General features: G+C 39.0%; 1 protein-coding gene across 1 annotated transcript in view; it reads left to right on the top strand.

Moving 5' to 3' along the window:
- Positions 1-1,821: 1,821 nt before the first annotated feature.
- LOC137858046 (death-inducer obliterator 1-like) overlaps positions 1,822-18,319 on the top strand; it is a 29,731-nt gene continuing 13,233 nt past the window's right edge. Inside the window, exons 1-13 of the mRNA XM_068685437.1 lie at positions 1,822-1,894; positions 6,570-7,023; positions 7,940-8,099; positions 8,755-8,871; positions 9,086-9,193; positions 9,782-9,917; positions 11,352-11,805; positions 12,729-12,888; positions 13,544-13,660; positions 13,875-13,982; positions 14,571-14,706; positions 16,137-16,590; positions 17,513-17,672. Coding sequence (XP_068541538.1) covers positions 1,822-1,894; positions 6,570-7,023; positions 7,940-8,099; positions 8,755-8,871; positions 9,086-9,193; positions 9,782-9,917; positions 11,352-11,805; positions 12,729-12,888; positions 13,544-13,660; positions 13,875-13,982; positions 14,571-14,706; positions 16,137-16,590; positions 17,513-17,672 — 2,637 coding nt within the window. The remainder of the gene's footprint in view (positions 1,895-6,569; positions 7,024-7,939; positions 8,100-8,754; positions 8,872-9,085; positions 9,194-9,781; positions 9,918-11,351; positions 11,806-12,728; positions 12,889-13,543; positions 13,661-13,874; positions 13,983-14,570; positions 14,707-16,136; positions 16,591-17,512; positions 17,673-18,319) is intronic.

Raw genomic sequence — 18,319 nt, 5'->3', positions numbered from 1 at the left:
AAAAAAAAAGTGTCACTGTTGTCAGACCCTGCTTATGCTGGTAGTATATATAAGACTGTCCACTGAAAAAGGTATAAAACTGCATTAAGTTTGAAAAGAAGATTGGTAATATTAATTATTAATTATCAGTAATATTAATTATTAACTATTTGGTAATTTAAATAATTATCAATTAATAATTATTTAGTAATATTAATTATTAGTAATATTGGTCTGTATTCTGAACCCGTAGACAAAATGTTAAAATGCAAAGAGGCGGTATTAAATGCAAACATCTACTATGGTGTAAGATTTTTCTTAATGAGATGTTTTTAATTTAAAGATCTACGTAAAAGTATGCAAAAAGCAAGTGTGTTTGTTTAGGTTTACTTGATAGAAATTTCTGTAAATTGTATTTTATATGACAAAATATATCACTGTACATTAAAATATGGGACTTCACAGGTTTTTGTTACTATAAGTAGAATAAACATCTACAGTGAAACGGTGTCCATTTCTTAAATCTGTACATGTGTATTATTTTCTAACTAGCTTTGCTACTTCTCAACATGCCACCACAAGAGGCTGATGGCACACAAGTTTCATTTCCATCTGTTTAACAAAAGGTATTTGACAGGATGCCACCACACCCAACTGATACTTACTTGTAGGTGTTCTGAAAAACATGTGAAAGTCTGTTCTTGTGATTTTTTCTCTCAGTTCTAACACATGCCCTAATTTATTCTCAAGATTTTGTTGTTTGAGTTACTTTCAGATTTTACACCAAAAAGATCTGGAGAAATGAATAATTAAGTAATCTATTTTGGCGTTGAGCTGTGGAAATACTAGATTCCCGAACCTTTCATTGTTGTGAAATAGATAGGTGAAAGTTTTATTTTTCCTTATAGGAAATGCTCTTTTATCTCAGATTAGTTTGGAGAATCTGTTCACCGTTAAGGAACCGTAAATGCACCTCGCTCATTTTCATGGCATGATGCGGTAATACCACTTGACAACTCCAGAAGACTGGAAAGGGGCTTTTGAGTCGGTTTACACACCGACCGTGTAAGTTTTTACACACAGGTGCATTCCCAAGGCGTTTACCTCCACCGTACCTGCGTGTAGCAGGCTCCTGCCTCCAGTGCAGCGGAGACGTGCTCCTCGGGGGGGGGGGGAAGGCAGAAAGGGAGGAGAGAGCACCCTGCGACAAAGAAACAAAACACACGTGTTAAGTTCAAAACATCGTGGCTTTTTTTCCTCCCACGATTTCCCCTCCTGATGGCTGGTGCGCGGGTGGGCAGCTGACGCAGCCCCGGGACCGTGTGCGTAGCCCCGGCCGGGGCCGCTGAGCTCCCATACGGCTTTTTTTTTTTTTTTTTTTTTAATTTATTTTTATTTTGGCTTTATTTTTAGGCACCGGGAGCGGCTGAGGCCACACAGCCGCCGAAATGAGCGAGCCTCGTTGTGCTCAGCAGCTGAGCTCTGCTGCCTGCTCTGCGGCTGCGGTTCCCTCAGCGAAGGCTTTGAGGTTCTCCGACTCGTGTTAGGCGATGCATTCCTGCACCATTCGCATCGAATGGGGAGGCTTAACGCGGAAAAAAAGCAAAAAAAAAAAAAAAAAAAAAAAAAAAAAAAAACACCAAACAATAAACTTAAAACCTTTGCAGCCCTTCCTCCCCTCAGCGCTCCCCTTCCTTCCCCTCGCCGTTCCCTCACGGACCGCGCTCTCCGCGCCCACCCCGCCGCTTTCTCCACAGCCTAAACTGAAACAAAACGCAAAGCCCTCGAAGCCGGGACCAGCAAGGAGGGCTCAGCACCCGTCCCTGCGGGGCTCGGAGCCCGATGGTGCCCGGCAGGACGGCGAGGGGCCGAGCCGCCGCTCATGGCGGTTGGCGAAGCCGCCCTCAGGGCGCAGGCGCCGGGAGGGGGGCTGTTGGCGGCGGCTCCTCGGTGGGCCTTGCGGGGTTGGAGCTGCCCGGGGGGAGCCTTCGGTCCCCTCAGCGCTAGGGTGGGCTGAAGGGGCGGCGGGGACCCTCCTGTGTTGGCATACTGCTCTCTGAAAAGAGTACTCACTTCTGGTAACTTTTCCAAACGCGCACCAGAAACAGCGCCCATCAGAAGATGGTGCTGGCTGGGGGGCATGCTCGCCTTGCAGCTGAGGCAATGGACTGGGGAGCTGCTGCCAGAAGAGGCAGTCCTGCTCCTTCCCCGCGCTCGGCTGTGTGCTCCTGCCCTCCTGTGCATTGGATACAAGAGCTGTGCAAGGACAGCGTGAGTTGGTGCAGCTGGATTGTCTGGCAGAACACTAATCCTGTCAGTAAACCAAAAAAATCTGTCAGGGCCTATCCAGTTTGTCATAGTCAAAATGGGATATGAGGGTGTTTTATTTTTTTTTTTAAGATGAGGTTGTTAACATATGTAGGTGTCATGGTTCCGCTCGAGTGGGCAGCCGAGCTCCACCACAGCCGCTCTCTCACTCCCCCTCCTCAAAGAGGACTGGGGAGAAGATATGTGAAAAGGGCTCTAGGGTTGAGATAAGGTCAAGAAAATCCCGCAATGATTATTGTAACGGGCAGAACAGATTCAGCATAAGAAGATAGATAGTAAGATTTATTGCTCATTACTAATAAGTGAGAGAAGTGAGAAACAAAGGAAAGAAACCAAAAGCACCTTCCCCCCCCTCCACCCTCTTCCACCTCCTCCCCCCGAGCGGCGCAGGGGAAATGGGGGAATGGGGGTTATGGTCAGTCTACAGCACTTCTTCTCTGCCGCTCCTTCTCGGTCACTCTCGTCCCCTGTGCTGTGGGGTCCCACCCACGGGATGCAGTCCTTGATGAACTGATCCGGCGTGGGCTTCCCACAGGCAGCAGCTCTTCCAGAACTGCTCCAGATATGGGTCCATACCATGGGGTCCATCCCTCAGGAGAAAACTGCTCCAACCTGGCTCCCCCACGGGCAGCAGCTCCTGCCAGGTCACCTGCTCCTGCGTGGGCTCCTCTCCACGGGCTACAGGTCCGGCCCGGAATCTGCTCCAGCAGGGGTCTTCCACAGGCGGCAGCCTCCGTCGGTGCAGGGCCACCTGCTCCACCGTGGTCTCCTCCACGGGCTGCAGCGTGGAACCCTGCTCCACCGTGGTACTCCATGGGCTGCAGGGGGACATCCTGCTTCACCATGGTCCTCACCACAGGCCGCAGGGGACTTCTGCTCCGGCGCCTGGAGCACCTCTCCCCCTCCTTCTACACTGACCTTGGCACCTGCAAGGCTGTTTCTCACTCCCTTGACTCTCCCGGCTGCTGTGTGGCGCAGCGTTTTTTCCCTGTCTTAAATATGCTCTCACAGAGGCGCAAAACAACATCGCTTATTGGCTCAGCTCTGGAAAACAATGGGGCCCTTCCCAAAAATGGGGCGGCTTCTAGATCTTTCTCACAGAAACCACCCCTATGACCCCCTGCTACCAAAACCTTGCCACGTAAACCCACTACAGTAGGATGTAAGTACCTTCAATACTTTGTCAAAACACACACACCACTTCACTATCCTTCAAATGTAGTGAGGTGTCCTGCAGATTTGAGAAAGTACTTCACAGGTGTTCTGAAACACCGAATAGCCTATGTAGTGTAGGTATCTTTTGCTACATGCAGAATCCCTGCCAGCAAGTAGTTAGGTAGACAGTTGTAATTATAAAGTAGTATTTTAGTTTGTGAGACTGTTAGACTTCCATGAGGCTGAAATATCTGCTCATTTTCTGTTGGCTAAAGAAGCATTGAGTTCTGTGCTCTACTGTAGAAACATTTCAAAATAGCCATGACGTGAACTGGCAGAATAAAGGATGCTTGTGCATCTTTCTTCTTGAACCCATACTGATGCTGCTGCCTATCAACCCTGGGAACTTCAATCTACCTTTGTGCTAGTGCCATTTATTTATTTATTTTACATGTATATAGTTTTACCATGATATAGCCGTTGGAACACAGGAAGGTTTGGGGCACGGATATATTTTTTATACACACAATATCTTAACTGCTGTTCTTAGTTCTATCAGCGTGCTTGTTAACTAATTTGAACAGATGATAAAACTGTAAGTACGGAATGTAAGCTTAGTATTTCATGTTTTGTACTTCTGCTGCAACCCAAAAGAACTAAAATCATAGCACCGAGGACCGAATTGTACTGTGGTCATTTTGAACCCTGAGCTGTGCTGTCCTGCCGCTCCGTAGTGAGACAGAGGTGCGCTGTCCCACCGGCCTGAAGAGACAAGTCTGGGCAGAAGATAAACCAGGAACCAGAAGTAGAGAAATTCTCACAACCTTATTGTACACATATTTTGGATATTCATCTTCTAGCTTTTCAAGACTGTTCATTCAAAGTAGTTCAGCTTTTTACCTCAGTGTATTAAGTTCCAGGTGCCTCATTAGACCAAACTGAAAATGTCACTGATAGTTTCTGATCCCTGTTCTCCTTCCCGGGATAGCTCAATGCCTCCTGACGGATAGTGTAAGGTTAGTGGGGTAGGCTTTGGGAGATACTAGAAACAGAAGAGAAGTCCGTGTGAGTCCAGCTCAACATCCCCCGGGTTTGTGTTCAGTTTGTCAGTACTTGAGACCAGTCCCTAGGGAAAAGTACGGGAACAGTGGGTGAACAAGAAGTTTAATCTCTAGTAAGATCTTCACGCTCTTTGGAATGATTTAATGTAGTGTGTTTCATCTTACACTTCAGATAATTTTCCCTCAGAAAGCTTTAGCAAGGCATCCACTCACAGTGGATCCACATAGCTAGTGCTTCTGCATCCTCCTCTTCACTTTGTATTCCAGGCAATGTTTAGCACCTGCTTCTCTGCCTAGCCTTATGAAAATTCAGGTACAGCATCGGTTTTATGGTTCATCTTAACCACCAGCTTGTGTATTGGTGGTGAAACATGCTGGCAGTAAGAGGCAGTGTAGTGCAGCTCGTTACAAGCTTGCGTTCTGCTGGAGGTGCCTACTACAAATGCTCAGCGTCTAACAGAATTTAACGACCGGCAAAGGTGGGAAGGCTGTTTCACTCAGAAATGAGTAGTGACATTGTTTCTTAGGTAATCCAAATCTTCCCCTTTCTGAGGTGTATTTCTATTCAAACAGTATGCTGTTATAGGATTTCTTGAACTGGGCGAACTGGGCTTCAGAAGGGTGCTCCCTACCTTTGTCCCCCTCAAGTCTGAGAAAAATCGGTTGTTAGACCCTTCCTGATAATGTCTGCTCTCACTGTAGCAGGTATGGAAGACCAAAAGGGTCCATTTGGTTTGTGGTGAAATTAACCAAAGTTGAATTTCTGCATCCTTCCCGGGAAGCACATAGCTCTCTGCAGATGGGGCTGTGGGACTAATTCTGATTACAAGACCTTGCTAGCTAAAAACATCAGATAATAATTAAAAAATTAAGAAATCACAAACTGGTCAGTAGTCAAATGCAGATTTATGAGGAGAAAAAAGACTTTTGGGGAAGTAACTTTAGCTTTTCTAATCAGAACAACTTCATCTCAGGAGTTGTTTCTTGGTTTCCCTCGGAACCGTTTTGCTGCCACAACGAATGTGTCACGGTAACTCTGATGTCCTGTAAACGATACTTCTGGCAAACTGAAGTGGAGCACATGACGTTTGCTGGCTGGAGAGTGTGTTTTGGCTTATTACGTTTTGCTGAACTGTTCCCGTCAGTGCCAAAATGTGGACAGGTGAAATGCAACCTACAGAAATGCTTGTTTTTAAAGTCCTGTGCAATTATAACTTCAGTATATGGAGTCTTCGCTTGTAATTTGTAAATTTTCTTGTGCATTATGTGTATTGTCAATATATTGATGTTAGAAAAAACATTAAATGGCAGTTTTGGATATTGTGAATGGAATAGTTGGTGGGAATTAAATAGCCGCAGTTTGAGCAATGGTTTTAATATTTAATTATTAAATATTATAGTATTAAATCTAGAGTTTAACTGGAAAGTAAATGAGAAGATCTGATAGTTTATAGCGAGAGTGTGATACTCATACTAGCAACCAAATGGCTTGAACGTATATTTAAAATTTTAAGCAATTGATTTGTTGTTTAACTTGACTCTCTTTGCTTGCTCCTTAAAGTAGAAAGTTTGGAGCGAGGATTTCTGCTTAAATGTGAGATATGGGTTGTGTTGCTTTTTTTTTTTTTTTTTTTTAAAGACTTTGTGAAAATGTTTGTTTGTTTGTTTGTTTGTTTGTTTTGAAGCTTAATCATGAAGTCCAACTCAGGAATCTTTGAAGGTGGTGTCTTTTTTTTTTTTTTTAATTTTCTTGCATAGCTTGTGACTGAGATTTTCAACCTTTACAACCAAAATGCAACTCTTTTAAACTCTTCCGACAGTCTCTGAGAAGTGCTCTCTGCAGGATCAAAGGCAAACTTCTTCTTAAAAAAGTCAACTTTTACACATTTTTTAAAAAGGCTTTAAAAATGAATGGCTTAAATTATATACTTGGTAGTTCTCCAGAGGTATTTCACAGACTTCCTTATAGGTTGACAGCTGGTCTTCATAAACAGGAAGTTATAATGTTAAGCATTTAATACTGCATTTTCTTCTTTGTTTTAACAGCTCAAAAGGAAGAGAAGAGAAACAAAGATAAAGCGACAGAGTTTATAGGGGCATCAAAGAAAGCTATTGCTTCAGCATCTATGGTGGAGAAACATGCATCTTCCCTCACTAAAAATTTTCCTCCAAAGAAGTCCCCTTCCATGTCTAGCACATCACTAATGAAGCAGACGCTTAAACCTGCTGGGAGTTTCAAAGGTGAAATTCCCAAGAAACCATCGCCCTCAACAGGCGGCGTTCCTTCAAAACAAGCAGCTTCTTCTCATGACTCGCCAGTTTCCAAAAAACTAGCTGCATCCAGTTTGGCTGGAGGACTCAAAAGGCCTTCGCCGTCTTCCGTTTCTACTGCATCTGGAAGTAGTCAAGCAAAAACACAAGCTAGCCCTATCCAGTCGCAGCCCAACTCGCAGATTCGACAATATATTCGTCAGTCCCTAAAAGAAATGTTATGGAAGAGGTGGGTGGGAATTCAAAGCACTTATTTTATATAGGAAACTACAACTAGAAGTAAAGCGTTAGCCTGCAGAGTTTTGTTTCTTTCTTGCTAAGTGCTACTAAGGGATTTAATTTGTGCTAGAAATTACTACAAGTATTTTTAGCATTAGAGCTTTATTAAAAATAAAAAATCTGATGCCAAATAATTGGGCATGTGAAAAAGCCTTTAAAAAAACGTCACTATCCCATTTGTAGTGAGAGACAATTACAGTTGAAGAATTAAATCACAGCATAGAGATGTTTATAATGCAGGTGACCTGAAGCTGATATCTGGCAATGGTGGTGTTTGGAGATGTAGGGGTTGTACGAAGCATAGTGTAGGGAATATCACAGTGAAAGGTTGGAAGGGCTTGCTGAGGCAGAGGTTCCTTCTTCTCCCAAAGTTAGCAACTGTATTACTTTTTTTTTTTTCTTAAAAAATAAAAAAAGCTGAAACATTGTCCCACAAATATTAAAGCTCTTGTCAGCTGTCAAGACTTAGGCCACTGTGCTCTGGTAGTGTCTCTGAAATGCTGTTCACAGTGGAGGGTCTAAGATTAAAACTGAAGTGTTTTAGCTCCCTCAGTAGCTCATGACAAAAAACAACAACAAAAAACTAATTGCAGTGTCATGAGTAGGAGGATTTGTAAGGACTGACCTGGCTTCAGTTCGTTAAGGCTGTCTTCCGTGGTCTTCTGTAGACAGTAGCAAAAGGTTGCCATTGTTGACATTTTGAGGTCCTGAGATAGACTTTGGCTTTGAAATGTGTTTTAAGGAAGTCCTCACTGAGTGAATAAAAGCAGGGTTAACTCCTTCCTCTGAAAATTTAGTTTTTATGAATGCTGCCTGAAGAATTTGTGCCTAACGTAAATGCGCATACCCTTTCTTGTTTTTAACAGAGTCAATGATAGTGATGATCTGGTCATGACAGAGAGTGAAGTAGGGAAAGTAGCACTCAATATTGAAAAGGAGGTGTTTAATTTGTTTCAAGTTACGGACAACCGATACAAGAATAAATACTGTAGCATCATGTTCGATCTCGAGGACCCAAAAAATCAGGTTTGGAATTTACTTAAACAGTAAACGTACTGAAATATATTCTGTTTTTTAAATAATACATCAATATGTAGTTTCAAGAGAGAGACTTATGAGTTATGCTCTACAAAATTGTTTTAAAGCCATTCAAATATTAAATAATCCAGTTGGAATGGAAGTCCAGTTGGATCGCGTGTATTTATTAAGATTGGCCTTTGTAGCGAAATATTTGTTTATTGAATGGCATTCTTAGAAAAAAAAATAAATGTTTTTCTTCTGTGACGTTCTGTGGTTTGTATGGGAGACCACTTGTGTACATGATAATTTATCTTTTAAAGGAAAAAGAAGCTGGTGCAGATGGGAATAGTGACTAGACAACGTAATTTCTTTAAAAAAAATTCTACTATAGATATGAAACAGGAGTGGCAGTTCACCTCTCGAAATTCCTGTTCAGTAGAATTGATAGTATATTTTATGGAAATGTGGAAAATTCATACTTCATGATGATTTCATCATTAGTTTCTGGTTGCTGCACCGTGCTAAGTTTTCTTAGGATTAACTGGCATTTTTAATAGGGAATTAAGAAACCTGAAAGGGTTTTGACAGTCCAGCACTGCAAATCATGTTAGTTGCTTAAGTTATTCAGCATGGCAACAAAGTGTGTTTTTTTTTTTTTTAGGGACTTCTTCATCGTGTTCTTCGTGGAGAAATCTCAGTGTCAAAACTAGTGAGAATGAAACCCGAAGAACTTTTATCTAAAGAACTGTCTGTATGGAAGGAGAAACCAGCCAAAGCGGTAAGCAATACAATTCTCCAGTGTGTCCTTAGATATGAACTAACAGTAACTTCACCAGCCCTTACCACCCATAATTAATATATTGTTTTCTTCCTAATGAAATATGAATAACGTAAGCTTTTTCTCTTCCACTAGCCAACTGATAAGAAAATACAAAATAAAATTATAAAATCAGTATGCAGACTTGTTACTAAAGTGTTTTTGTTTCTCTCAGATGTTAGAGTCAAGAAACAAATCACACGAGATCAAGAAAGCAGCTGTAAAACGGGAACAAGTGCCTGATGTAAATATGGAAGATTCTCCCCCGGTGTCTGATTCTGATGTAAGTATTAGCTATTGCTTTAGCATGGAGGTGCCAAGGGAGATAAATGCTAACTAGGGCCTCAAATTTTGTATCAGAAATGCAGGTTGTTTCAATGAACTGTAAGAATATCACCTAGTAGGTGTGCTATGAGCATTTTCCTTTTGGTTTGAAGGAATGCAACAACCTAATATCGGGCATATATCGCATGTGCTTCTAAAATATCAGATGATGCGTGTTTTTCAGACCTTTGCCTCAGTTTACAGCAAAATCTTAGCCAATTGTTTTCCCCCCCAAAAATGTGATCAGTATTACAATTCTGTATTCTCAGGAAGCAGTTAATGTGATAGTATCTACTTCAGAATTACATGAAATGAAATGAGGACAAATACTATTTGAGAACTCTGTTTGACATGATATTCTTAAACAAATGATAAAAGGGGAAGAATAGTTCAAAATTCCATCTTTTTGTAAGTGCTGCTCAGAGCAGTAGTTCTGCACAGCCCTTAATATCTTTTTAAAGAACTGGAATTAACGGTTTCAAAAGTATTTTTTTATGATTGAATTTAGCAATCAACCAGAATGTTTTCTGTGTTTGTTCATTTCCAGGAGCAGCAGAAGTCAACCCAAACTGTACAAAATGTAAATAGTGCTCCTTCTCTAGACGTTTTTAGCAGTATGTTGAAGGATACAACAAATGAACATCGAGCCCATCTTTTTGACCTGAACTGCAAAATCTGTACAGGTATCTACAGTGTTGACTTTGAAGTAAAAGAATTATTAAGAGCATTGCTTGCTTACTTGTTTTTCTCTTCAGACCTTTTCATTTTTAAACAGTAATCAAATTGGGGCTAATTCTGATTACAAGACCTTGCTAGCTAAAAACATCAGATAATAATTAAAAAATTAAGATAAGAAAAAATTAAGATAAGAAAAAATTAAGATAAAAAAATCAGATAATAATTAAAAAATTAAGAAATCACAAACTGGTCAGTAGTCAAATGCAGATTTATGAGGAGAAAAAAGACTTTTGGGGAAGTAACTTTAGCTTTTCTAATCAGAACAACTTCATCTCAGGAGTTGTTTCTTGGTTTCCCTCGGAACCGTTGTGCTTTCACAACAAATGTGTCACGGTAACTCTGCTCACGGTAACTCTGATGTCCTGTAAACGATACTTCTGGCAAACTGAAGTGGAGCACATGACGTTTGCTGGCTGGAGAGTGTGTTTTGGCTTATTACGTTTTGCTGAACTGTTCCCGTCAGTGCCAAAATGTGGACAGGTGAAATGCAACCTACAGAAATGCTTGTTTTTAAAGTCCTGTGCAATTATAACTTCAGTATATGGAGTCTTCGCTTGTAATTTGTAAATTTTCTTGTGCATTATGTGTATTGTCAATATATTGATGTTAGAAAAAACATTAAATGGCAGTTTTGGATATTGTGAATGGAATAGTTGGTGGGAATTAAATAGCCGCAGTTTGAGCAATGGTTTTAATATTTAATTATTAAATATTATAGTATTAAATCTAGAGTTTAACTGGAAAGTAAATGAGAAGATCTGATAGTTTATAGCGAGAGTGTGATACTCATACTAGCAACCAAATGGCTTGAACGTATATTTAAAATTTTAAGCAATTGATTTGTTGTTTAACTTGACTCTCTTTGCTTGCTCCTTAAAGTAGAAAGTTTGGAGCGAGGATTTCTGCTTAAATGTGAGATATGGGTTGTGTTGCTTTTTTTTTTTTTTTTTTTTAAAGACTTTGTGAAAATGTTTGTTTGTTTGTTTGTTTGTTTGTTTGTTTGTTTGTTTGTTTTGAAGCTTAATCATGAAGTCCAACTCAGGAATCTTTGAAGGTGGTGTCTTTTTTTTTTTTTTAATTTTCTTGCATAGCTTGTGACTGAGATTTTCAACCTTTACAACCAAAATGCAACTCTTTTAAACTCTTCCGACAGTCTCTGAGAAGTGCTCTCTGCAGGATCAAAGGCAAACTTCTTCTTAAAAAAGTCAACTTTTACACATTTTTTAAAAAGGCTTTAAAAATGAATGGCTTAAATTATATACTTGGTAGTTCTCCAGAGGTATTTCACAGACTTCCTTATAGGTTGACAGCTGGTCTTCATAAACAGGAAGTTATAATGTTAAGCATTTAATACTGCATTTTCTTCTTTGTTTTAACAGCTCAAAAGGAAGAGAAGAGAAACAAAGATAAAGCGACAGAGTTTATAGGGGCATCAAAGAAAGCTATTGCTTCAGCATCTATGGTGGAGAAACATGCATCTTCCCTCACTAAAAATTTTCCTCCAAAGAAGTCCCCTTCCATGTCTAGCACATCACTAATGAAGCAGACGCTTAAACCTGCTGGGAGTTTCAAAGGTGAAATTCCCAAGAAACCATCGCCCTCAACAGGCGGCGTTCCTTCAAAACAAGCAGCTTCTTCTCATGACTCGCCAGTTTCCAAAAAACTAGCTGCATCCAGTTTGGCTGGAGGACTCAAAAGGCCTTCGCCGTCTTCCGTTTCTACTGCATCTGGAAGTAGTCAAGCAAAAACACAAGCTAGCCCTATCCAGTCGCAGCCCAACTCGCAGATTCGACAATATATTCGTCAGTCCCTAAAAGAAATGTTATGGAAGAGGTGGGTGGGAATTCAAAGCACTTATTTTATATAGGAAACTACAACTAGAAGTAAAGCGTTAGCCTGCAGAGTTTTGTTTCTTTCTTGCTAAGTGCTACTAAGGGATTTAATTTGTGCTAGAAATTACTACAAGTATTTTTAGCATTAGAGCTTTATTAAAAATAAAAAATCTGATGCCAAATAATTGGGCATGTGAAAAAGCCTTTAAAAAAACGTCACTATCCCATTTGTAGTGAGAGACAATTACAGTTGAAGAATTAAATCACAGCATAGAGATGTTTATAATGCAGGTGACCTGAAGCTGATATCTGGCAATGGTGGTGTTTGGAGATGTAGGGGTTGTACGAAGCATAGTGTAGGGAATATCACAGTGAAAGGTTGGAAGGGCTTGCTGAGGCAGAGGTTCCTTCTTCTCCCAAAGTTAGCAACTGTATTACTTTTTTTTTTTTTCTTAAAAAATAAAAAAAGCTGAAACATTGTCCCACAAATATTAAAGCTCTTGTCAGCTGTCAAGACTTAGGCCACTGTGCTCTGGTAGTGTCTCTGAAATAGAAATGCTGTTCACAGTGGAGGGTCTAAGATTAAAACTGAAGTGTTTTAGCTCCCTCAGTAGCTCATGACAAAAAACAACAACAAAAAACTAATTGCAGTGTCATGAGTAGGAGGATTTGTAAGGACTGACCTGGCTTCAGTTCGTTAAGGCTGTCTTCCGTGGTCTTCTGTAGACAGTAGCAAAAGGTTGCCATTGTTGACATTTTGAGGTCCTGAGATAGACTTTGGCTTTGAAATGTGTTTTAAGGAAGTCCTCACTGAGTGAATAAAAGCAGGGTTAACTCCTTCCTCTGAAAATTTAGTTTTTATGAATGCTGCCTGAAGAATTTGTGCCTAACGTAAATGCGCATACCCTTTCTTGTTTTTAACAGAGTCAATGATAGTGATGATCTGGTCATGACAGAGAGTGAAGTAGGGAAAGTAGCACTCAATATTGAAAAGGAGGTGTTTAATTTGTTTCAAGTTACGGACAACCGATACAAGAATAAATACTGTAGCATCATGTTCGATCTCGAGGACCCAAAAAATCAGGTTTGGAATTTACTTAAACAGTAAACGTACTGAAATATATTCTGTTTTTTAAATAATACATCAATATGTAGTTTCAAGAGAGAGACTTATGAGTTATGCTCTACAAAATTGTTTTAAAGCCATTCAAATATTAAATAATCCAGTTGGAATGGAAGTCCAGTTGGATCGCGTGTATTTATTAAGATTGGCCTTTGTAGCGAAATATTTGTTTATTGAATGGCATTCTTAGAAAAAAAAATAAATGTTTTTCTTCTGTGACGTTCTGTGGTTTGTATGGGAGACCACTTGTGTACATGATAATTTATCTTTTAAAGGAAAAAGAAGCTGGTGCAGATGGGAATAGTGACTAGACAACGTAATTTCTTTAAAAAAAATTCTACTATAGATATGAAACAGGAGTGGCAGTTCACCTCTCGAAATTCCTGTTCAGTAGAATTGATAGTATATTTTATGGAAATGTGGAAAATTCATACTTCATGATGATTTCATCATTAGTTTCTGGTTGCTGCACCGTGCTAAGTTTTCTTAGGATTAACTGGCATTTTTAATAGGGAATTAAGAAACCTGAAAGGGTTTTGACAGTCCAGCACTGCAAATCATGTTAGTTGCTTAAGTTATTCAGCATGGCAACAAAGTGTGTTTTTTTTTTTTTTAGGGACTTCTTCATCGTGTTCTTCGTGGAGAAATCTCAGTGTCAAAACTAGTGAGAATGAAACCCGAAGAACTTTTATCTAAAGAACTGTCTGTATGGAAGGAGAAACCAGCCAAAGCGGTAAGCAATACAATTCTCCAGTGTGTCCTTAGATATGAACTAACAGTAACTTCACCAGCCCTTACCACCCATAATTAATATATTGTTTTCTTCCTAATGAAATATGAATAACGTAAGCTTTTTCTCTTCCACTAGCCAACTGATAAGAAAATACAAAATAAAATTATAAAATCAGTATGCAGACTTGTTACTAAAGTGTTTTTGTTTCTCTCAGATGTTAGAGTCAAGAAACAAATCACACGAGATCAAGAAAGCAGCTGTAAAACGGGAACAAGTGCCTGATGTAAATATGGAAGATTCTCCCCCGGTGTCTGATTCTGATGTAAGTATTAGCTATTGCTTTAGCATGGAGGTGCCAAGGGAGATAAATGCTAACTAGGGCCTCAAATTTTGTATCAGAAATGCAGGTTGTTTCAATGAACTGTAAGAATATCACCTAGTAGGTGTGCTATGAGCATTTTCCTTTTGGTTTGAAGGAATGCAACAACCTAATATCGGGCATATATCGCATGTGCTTCTAAAATATCAGATGATGCGTGTTTTTCAGACCTTTGCCTCAGTTTACAGCAAAATCTTAGCCAATTGTTTTCCCCCCCAAAAATGTGATCAGTATTACAATTCTGTATTCTCAGGAAGCAGTTAATGTGATAGTATCTACTTCAGAATTACATGAAATGAAATGAGGACAAATACTATTTGAGAACTCTGTTTAACATGATATTCTTAAACAAATGATAAAAGGGGAAGAATAGTTCAAAATTCCATCTTTTTGTAAGTGCTGCTCAGAGCAGTAGTTCTGCACAGCCCTTAATATCTTTTTAAAGAACTGGAATTAACGGTTTCAAAAGTATTTTTTTATGATTGAATTTAGCAATCAACCAGAATGTTTTCTGTGTTTGTTCATTTCCAGGAGCAGCAGAAGTCAACCCAAACTGTACAAAATGTAAATAGTGCTCCTTCTCTAGACGTTTTTAGCAGTATGTTGAAGGATACAACAAATGAACATCGAGCCCATCTTTTTGACCTGAACTGCAAAATCTGTACAGGTATCTACAGTGTTGACTTTGAAGTAAAAGAATTATTAAGAGCATTGCTTGCTTACTTGTTTTTCTCTTCAGACCTTTTCATTTTTAAACAGTAATCAAATTGGGGCTAATTCTGATTACAAGACCTTGCTAGCTAAAAACATCAGATAATAATTAAAAAATTAAGATAAGAAAAAATTAAGATAAGAAAAAATTAAGATAAAAAAATCAGATAATAATTAAAAAATTAAGAAATCACAAACTGGTCAGTAGTCAAATGCAGATTTATGAGGAGAAAAAAGACTTTTGGGGAAGTAACTTTAGCTTTTCTAATCAGAACAACTTCATCTCAGGAGTTGTTTCTTGGTTTCCCTCGGAACCGTTGTGCTTTCACAACAAATGTGTCACGGTAACTCTGCTCACGGTAACTCTGATGTCCTGTAAACGATACTTCTGGCAAACTGAAGTGGAGCACATGACGTTTGCTGGCTGGAGAGTGTGTTTTGGCTTATTACGTTTTGCTGAACTGTTCCCGTCAGTGCCAAAATGTGGACAGGTGAAATGCAACCTACAGAAATGCTTGTTTTTAAAGTCCTGTGCAATTATAACTTCAGTATATGGAGTCTTCGCTTGTAATTTGTAAATTTTCTTGTGCATTATGTGTATTGTCAATATATTGATGTTAGAAAAAACATTAAATGGCAGTTTTGGATATTGTGAATGGAATAGTTGGTGGGAATTAAATAGCCGCAGTTTGAGCAATGGTTTTAATATTTAATTATTAAATATTATAGTATTAAATCTAGAGTTTAACTGGAAAGTAAATGAGAAGATCTGATAGTTTATAGCGAGAGTGTGATACTCATACTAGCAACCAAATGGCTTGAACGTATATTTAAAATTTTAAGCAATTGATTTGTTGTTTAACTTGACTCTCTTTGCTTGCTCCTTAAAGTAGAAAGTTTGGAGCGAGGATTTCTGCTTAAATGTGAGATATGGGTTGTGTTGCTTTTTTTTTTTTTTTTTTTAAAGACTTTGTGAAAATGTTTGTTTGTTTGTTTGTTTGTTTGTTTGTTTGTTTGTTTTGAAGCTTAATCATGAAGTCCAACTCAGGAATCTTTGAAGGTGGTGTCTTTTTTTTTTTTTTTAATTTTCTTGCATAGCTTGTGACTGAGATTTTCAACCTTTACAACCAAAATGCAACTCTTTTAAACTCTTCCGACAGTCTCTGAGAAGTGCTCTCTGCAGGATCAAAGGCAAACTTCTTCTTAAAAAAGTCAACTTTTACACATTTTTTAAAAAGGCTTTAAAAATGAATGGCTTAAATTATATACTTGGTAGTTCTCCAGAGGTATTTCACAGACTTCCTTATAGGTTGACAGCTGGTCTTCATAAACAGGAAGTTATAATGTTAAGCATTTAATACTGCATTTTCTTCTTTGTTTTAACAGCTCAAAAGGAAGAGAAGAGAAACAAAGATAAAGCGACAGAGTTTATAGGGGCATCAAAGAAAGCTATTGCTTCAGCATCTATGGTGGAGAAACATGCATCTTCCCTCACTAAAAATTTTCCTCCAAAGAAGTCCCCTTCCATGTCTAGCACATCACTAATGAAGCAGACGCTTAAACCTGCTGGGAGTTTCAAAGGTGAAATTCCCAAGAAACCATCGCCCTCAACAGGCGGCGTTCCTTCAAAACAAGCAGCTTCTTCTCATGACTCGCCAGTTTCCAAAAAACTAGCTGCATCCAGTTTGGCTGGAGGACTCAAAAGGCCTTCGCCGTCTTCCGTTTCTACTGCATCTGGAAGTAGTCAAGCAAAAACACAAGCTAGCCCTATCCAGTCGCAGCCCAACTCGCAGATTCGACAATATATTCGTCAGTCCCTAAAAGAAATGTTATGGAAGAGGTGGGTGGGAATTCAAAGCACTTATTTTATATAGGAAACTACAACTAGAAGTAAAGCGTTAGCCTGCAGAGTTTTGTTTCTTTCTTGCTAAGTGCTACTAAGGGATTTAATTTGTGCTAGAAATTACTACAAGTATTTTTAGCATTAGAGCTTTATTAAAAATAAAAAATCTGATGCCAAATAATTGGGCATGTGAAAAAGCCTTTAAAAAAACGTCACTATCCCATTTGTAGTGAGAGACAATTACAGTTGAAGAATTAAATCACAGCATAGAGATGTTTATAATGCAGGTGACCTGAAGCTGATATCTGGCAATGGTGGTGTTTGGAGATGTAGGGGTTGTACGAAGCATAGTGTAGGGAATATCACAGTGAAAGGTTGGAAGGGCTTGCTGAGGCAGAGGTTCCTTCTTCTCCCAAAGTTAGCAACTGTATTACTTTTTTTTTTTTCTTAAAAAATAAAAAAAGCTGAAACATTGTCCCACAAATATTAAAGCTCTTGTCAGCTGTCAAGACTTAGGCCACTGTGCTCTGGTAGTGTCTCTGAAATAGAAATGCTGTTCACAGTGGAGGGTCTAAGATTAAAACTGAAGTGTTTTAGCTCCCTCAGTAGCTCATGACAAAAAACAACAACAAAAAACTAATTGCAGTGTCATGAGTAGGAGGATTTGTAAGGACTGACCTGGCTTCAGTTCGTTAAGGCTGTCTTCCGTGGTCTTCTGTAGACAGTAGCAAAAGGTTGCCATTGTTGACATTTTGAGGTCCTGAGATAGACTTTGGCTTTGAAATGTGTTTTAAGGAAGTCCTCACTGAGTGAATAAAAGCGGGGTTAACTCCTTCCTCTGAAAATTTAGTTTTTATGAATGCTGCCTGAAGAATTTGTGCCTAACGTAAATGCGCATACCCTTTCTTGTTTTTAACAGAGTCAATGAAAGTGATGATCTGGTCATGACAGAGAGTGAAGTAGGGAAAGTAGCACTCAATATTGAAAAGGAGGTGTTTAATTTGTTTCAAGTTACGGACAACCGATACAAGAGTAAATACCGTAGCATCATGTTCGATCTCGAGGACCCAAAAAATCAGGTTTGGAATTTACTTAAACAGTAAACGTACTGAAATATATTCTGTTTTTTAAATAATACATCAATATGTAGTTTCAAGAGAGAGACTTATGAATTATGCTCTACAAAATTGTTTTAAAGCCATTCAAATATTAAATAATCCAGTTGGAATGGAAGTCCAGTTGGATCGTGTGTATTTATTAAGATTGGCCTTTGTAGCGAAATATTTGTTTATTGAATGGCATTCTTAGAAAAAAAATAAATGTTTTTCTTCTGTGACGTTCTGTGGTTTGTATGGGAGACCACTTGTGTACATGATAATTTATCTTTTAAAGGAAAAAGAAGCTGGTGCAGATGGGAATAGTGACTAGACAACGTAATTTCTTTAAAAAAAATTCTACTATAGATATGAAACAGGAGTGGCAGTTCACCTCTCGAAATTCCTGTTCAGTAGAATTGATAGTATATTTTATGGAAATGTGGAAAATTCATACTTCATGATGATTTCATCATTAGTTTCTGGTTGCTGCACCGTGCTAAGTTTTCTTAGGATTAACTGGCATTTTTAATAGGGAATTAAGAAACCTGAAAGGGTTTTGACAGTCCAGCACTGCAAATCATGTTAGTTGCTTAAGTTATTCAGCATGGCAACAAAGTGTGTTTTTTGTT

This window comes from Anas acuta, chromosome 5 (assembly GCF_963932015.1).
Source record: "Anas acuta chromosome 5, bAnaAcu1.1, whole genome shotgun sequence".
In the NCBI taxonomy this organism is placed as follows: Eukaryota; Metazoa; Chordata; class Aves; order Anseriformes; family Anatidae; genus Anas; species Anas acuta.
This window is presented reverse-complemented; position numbering and strand designations above follow the sequence as displayed.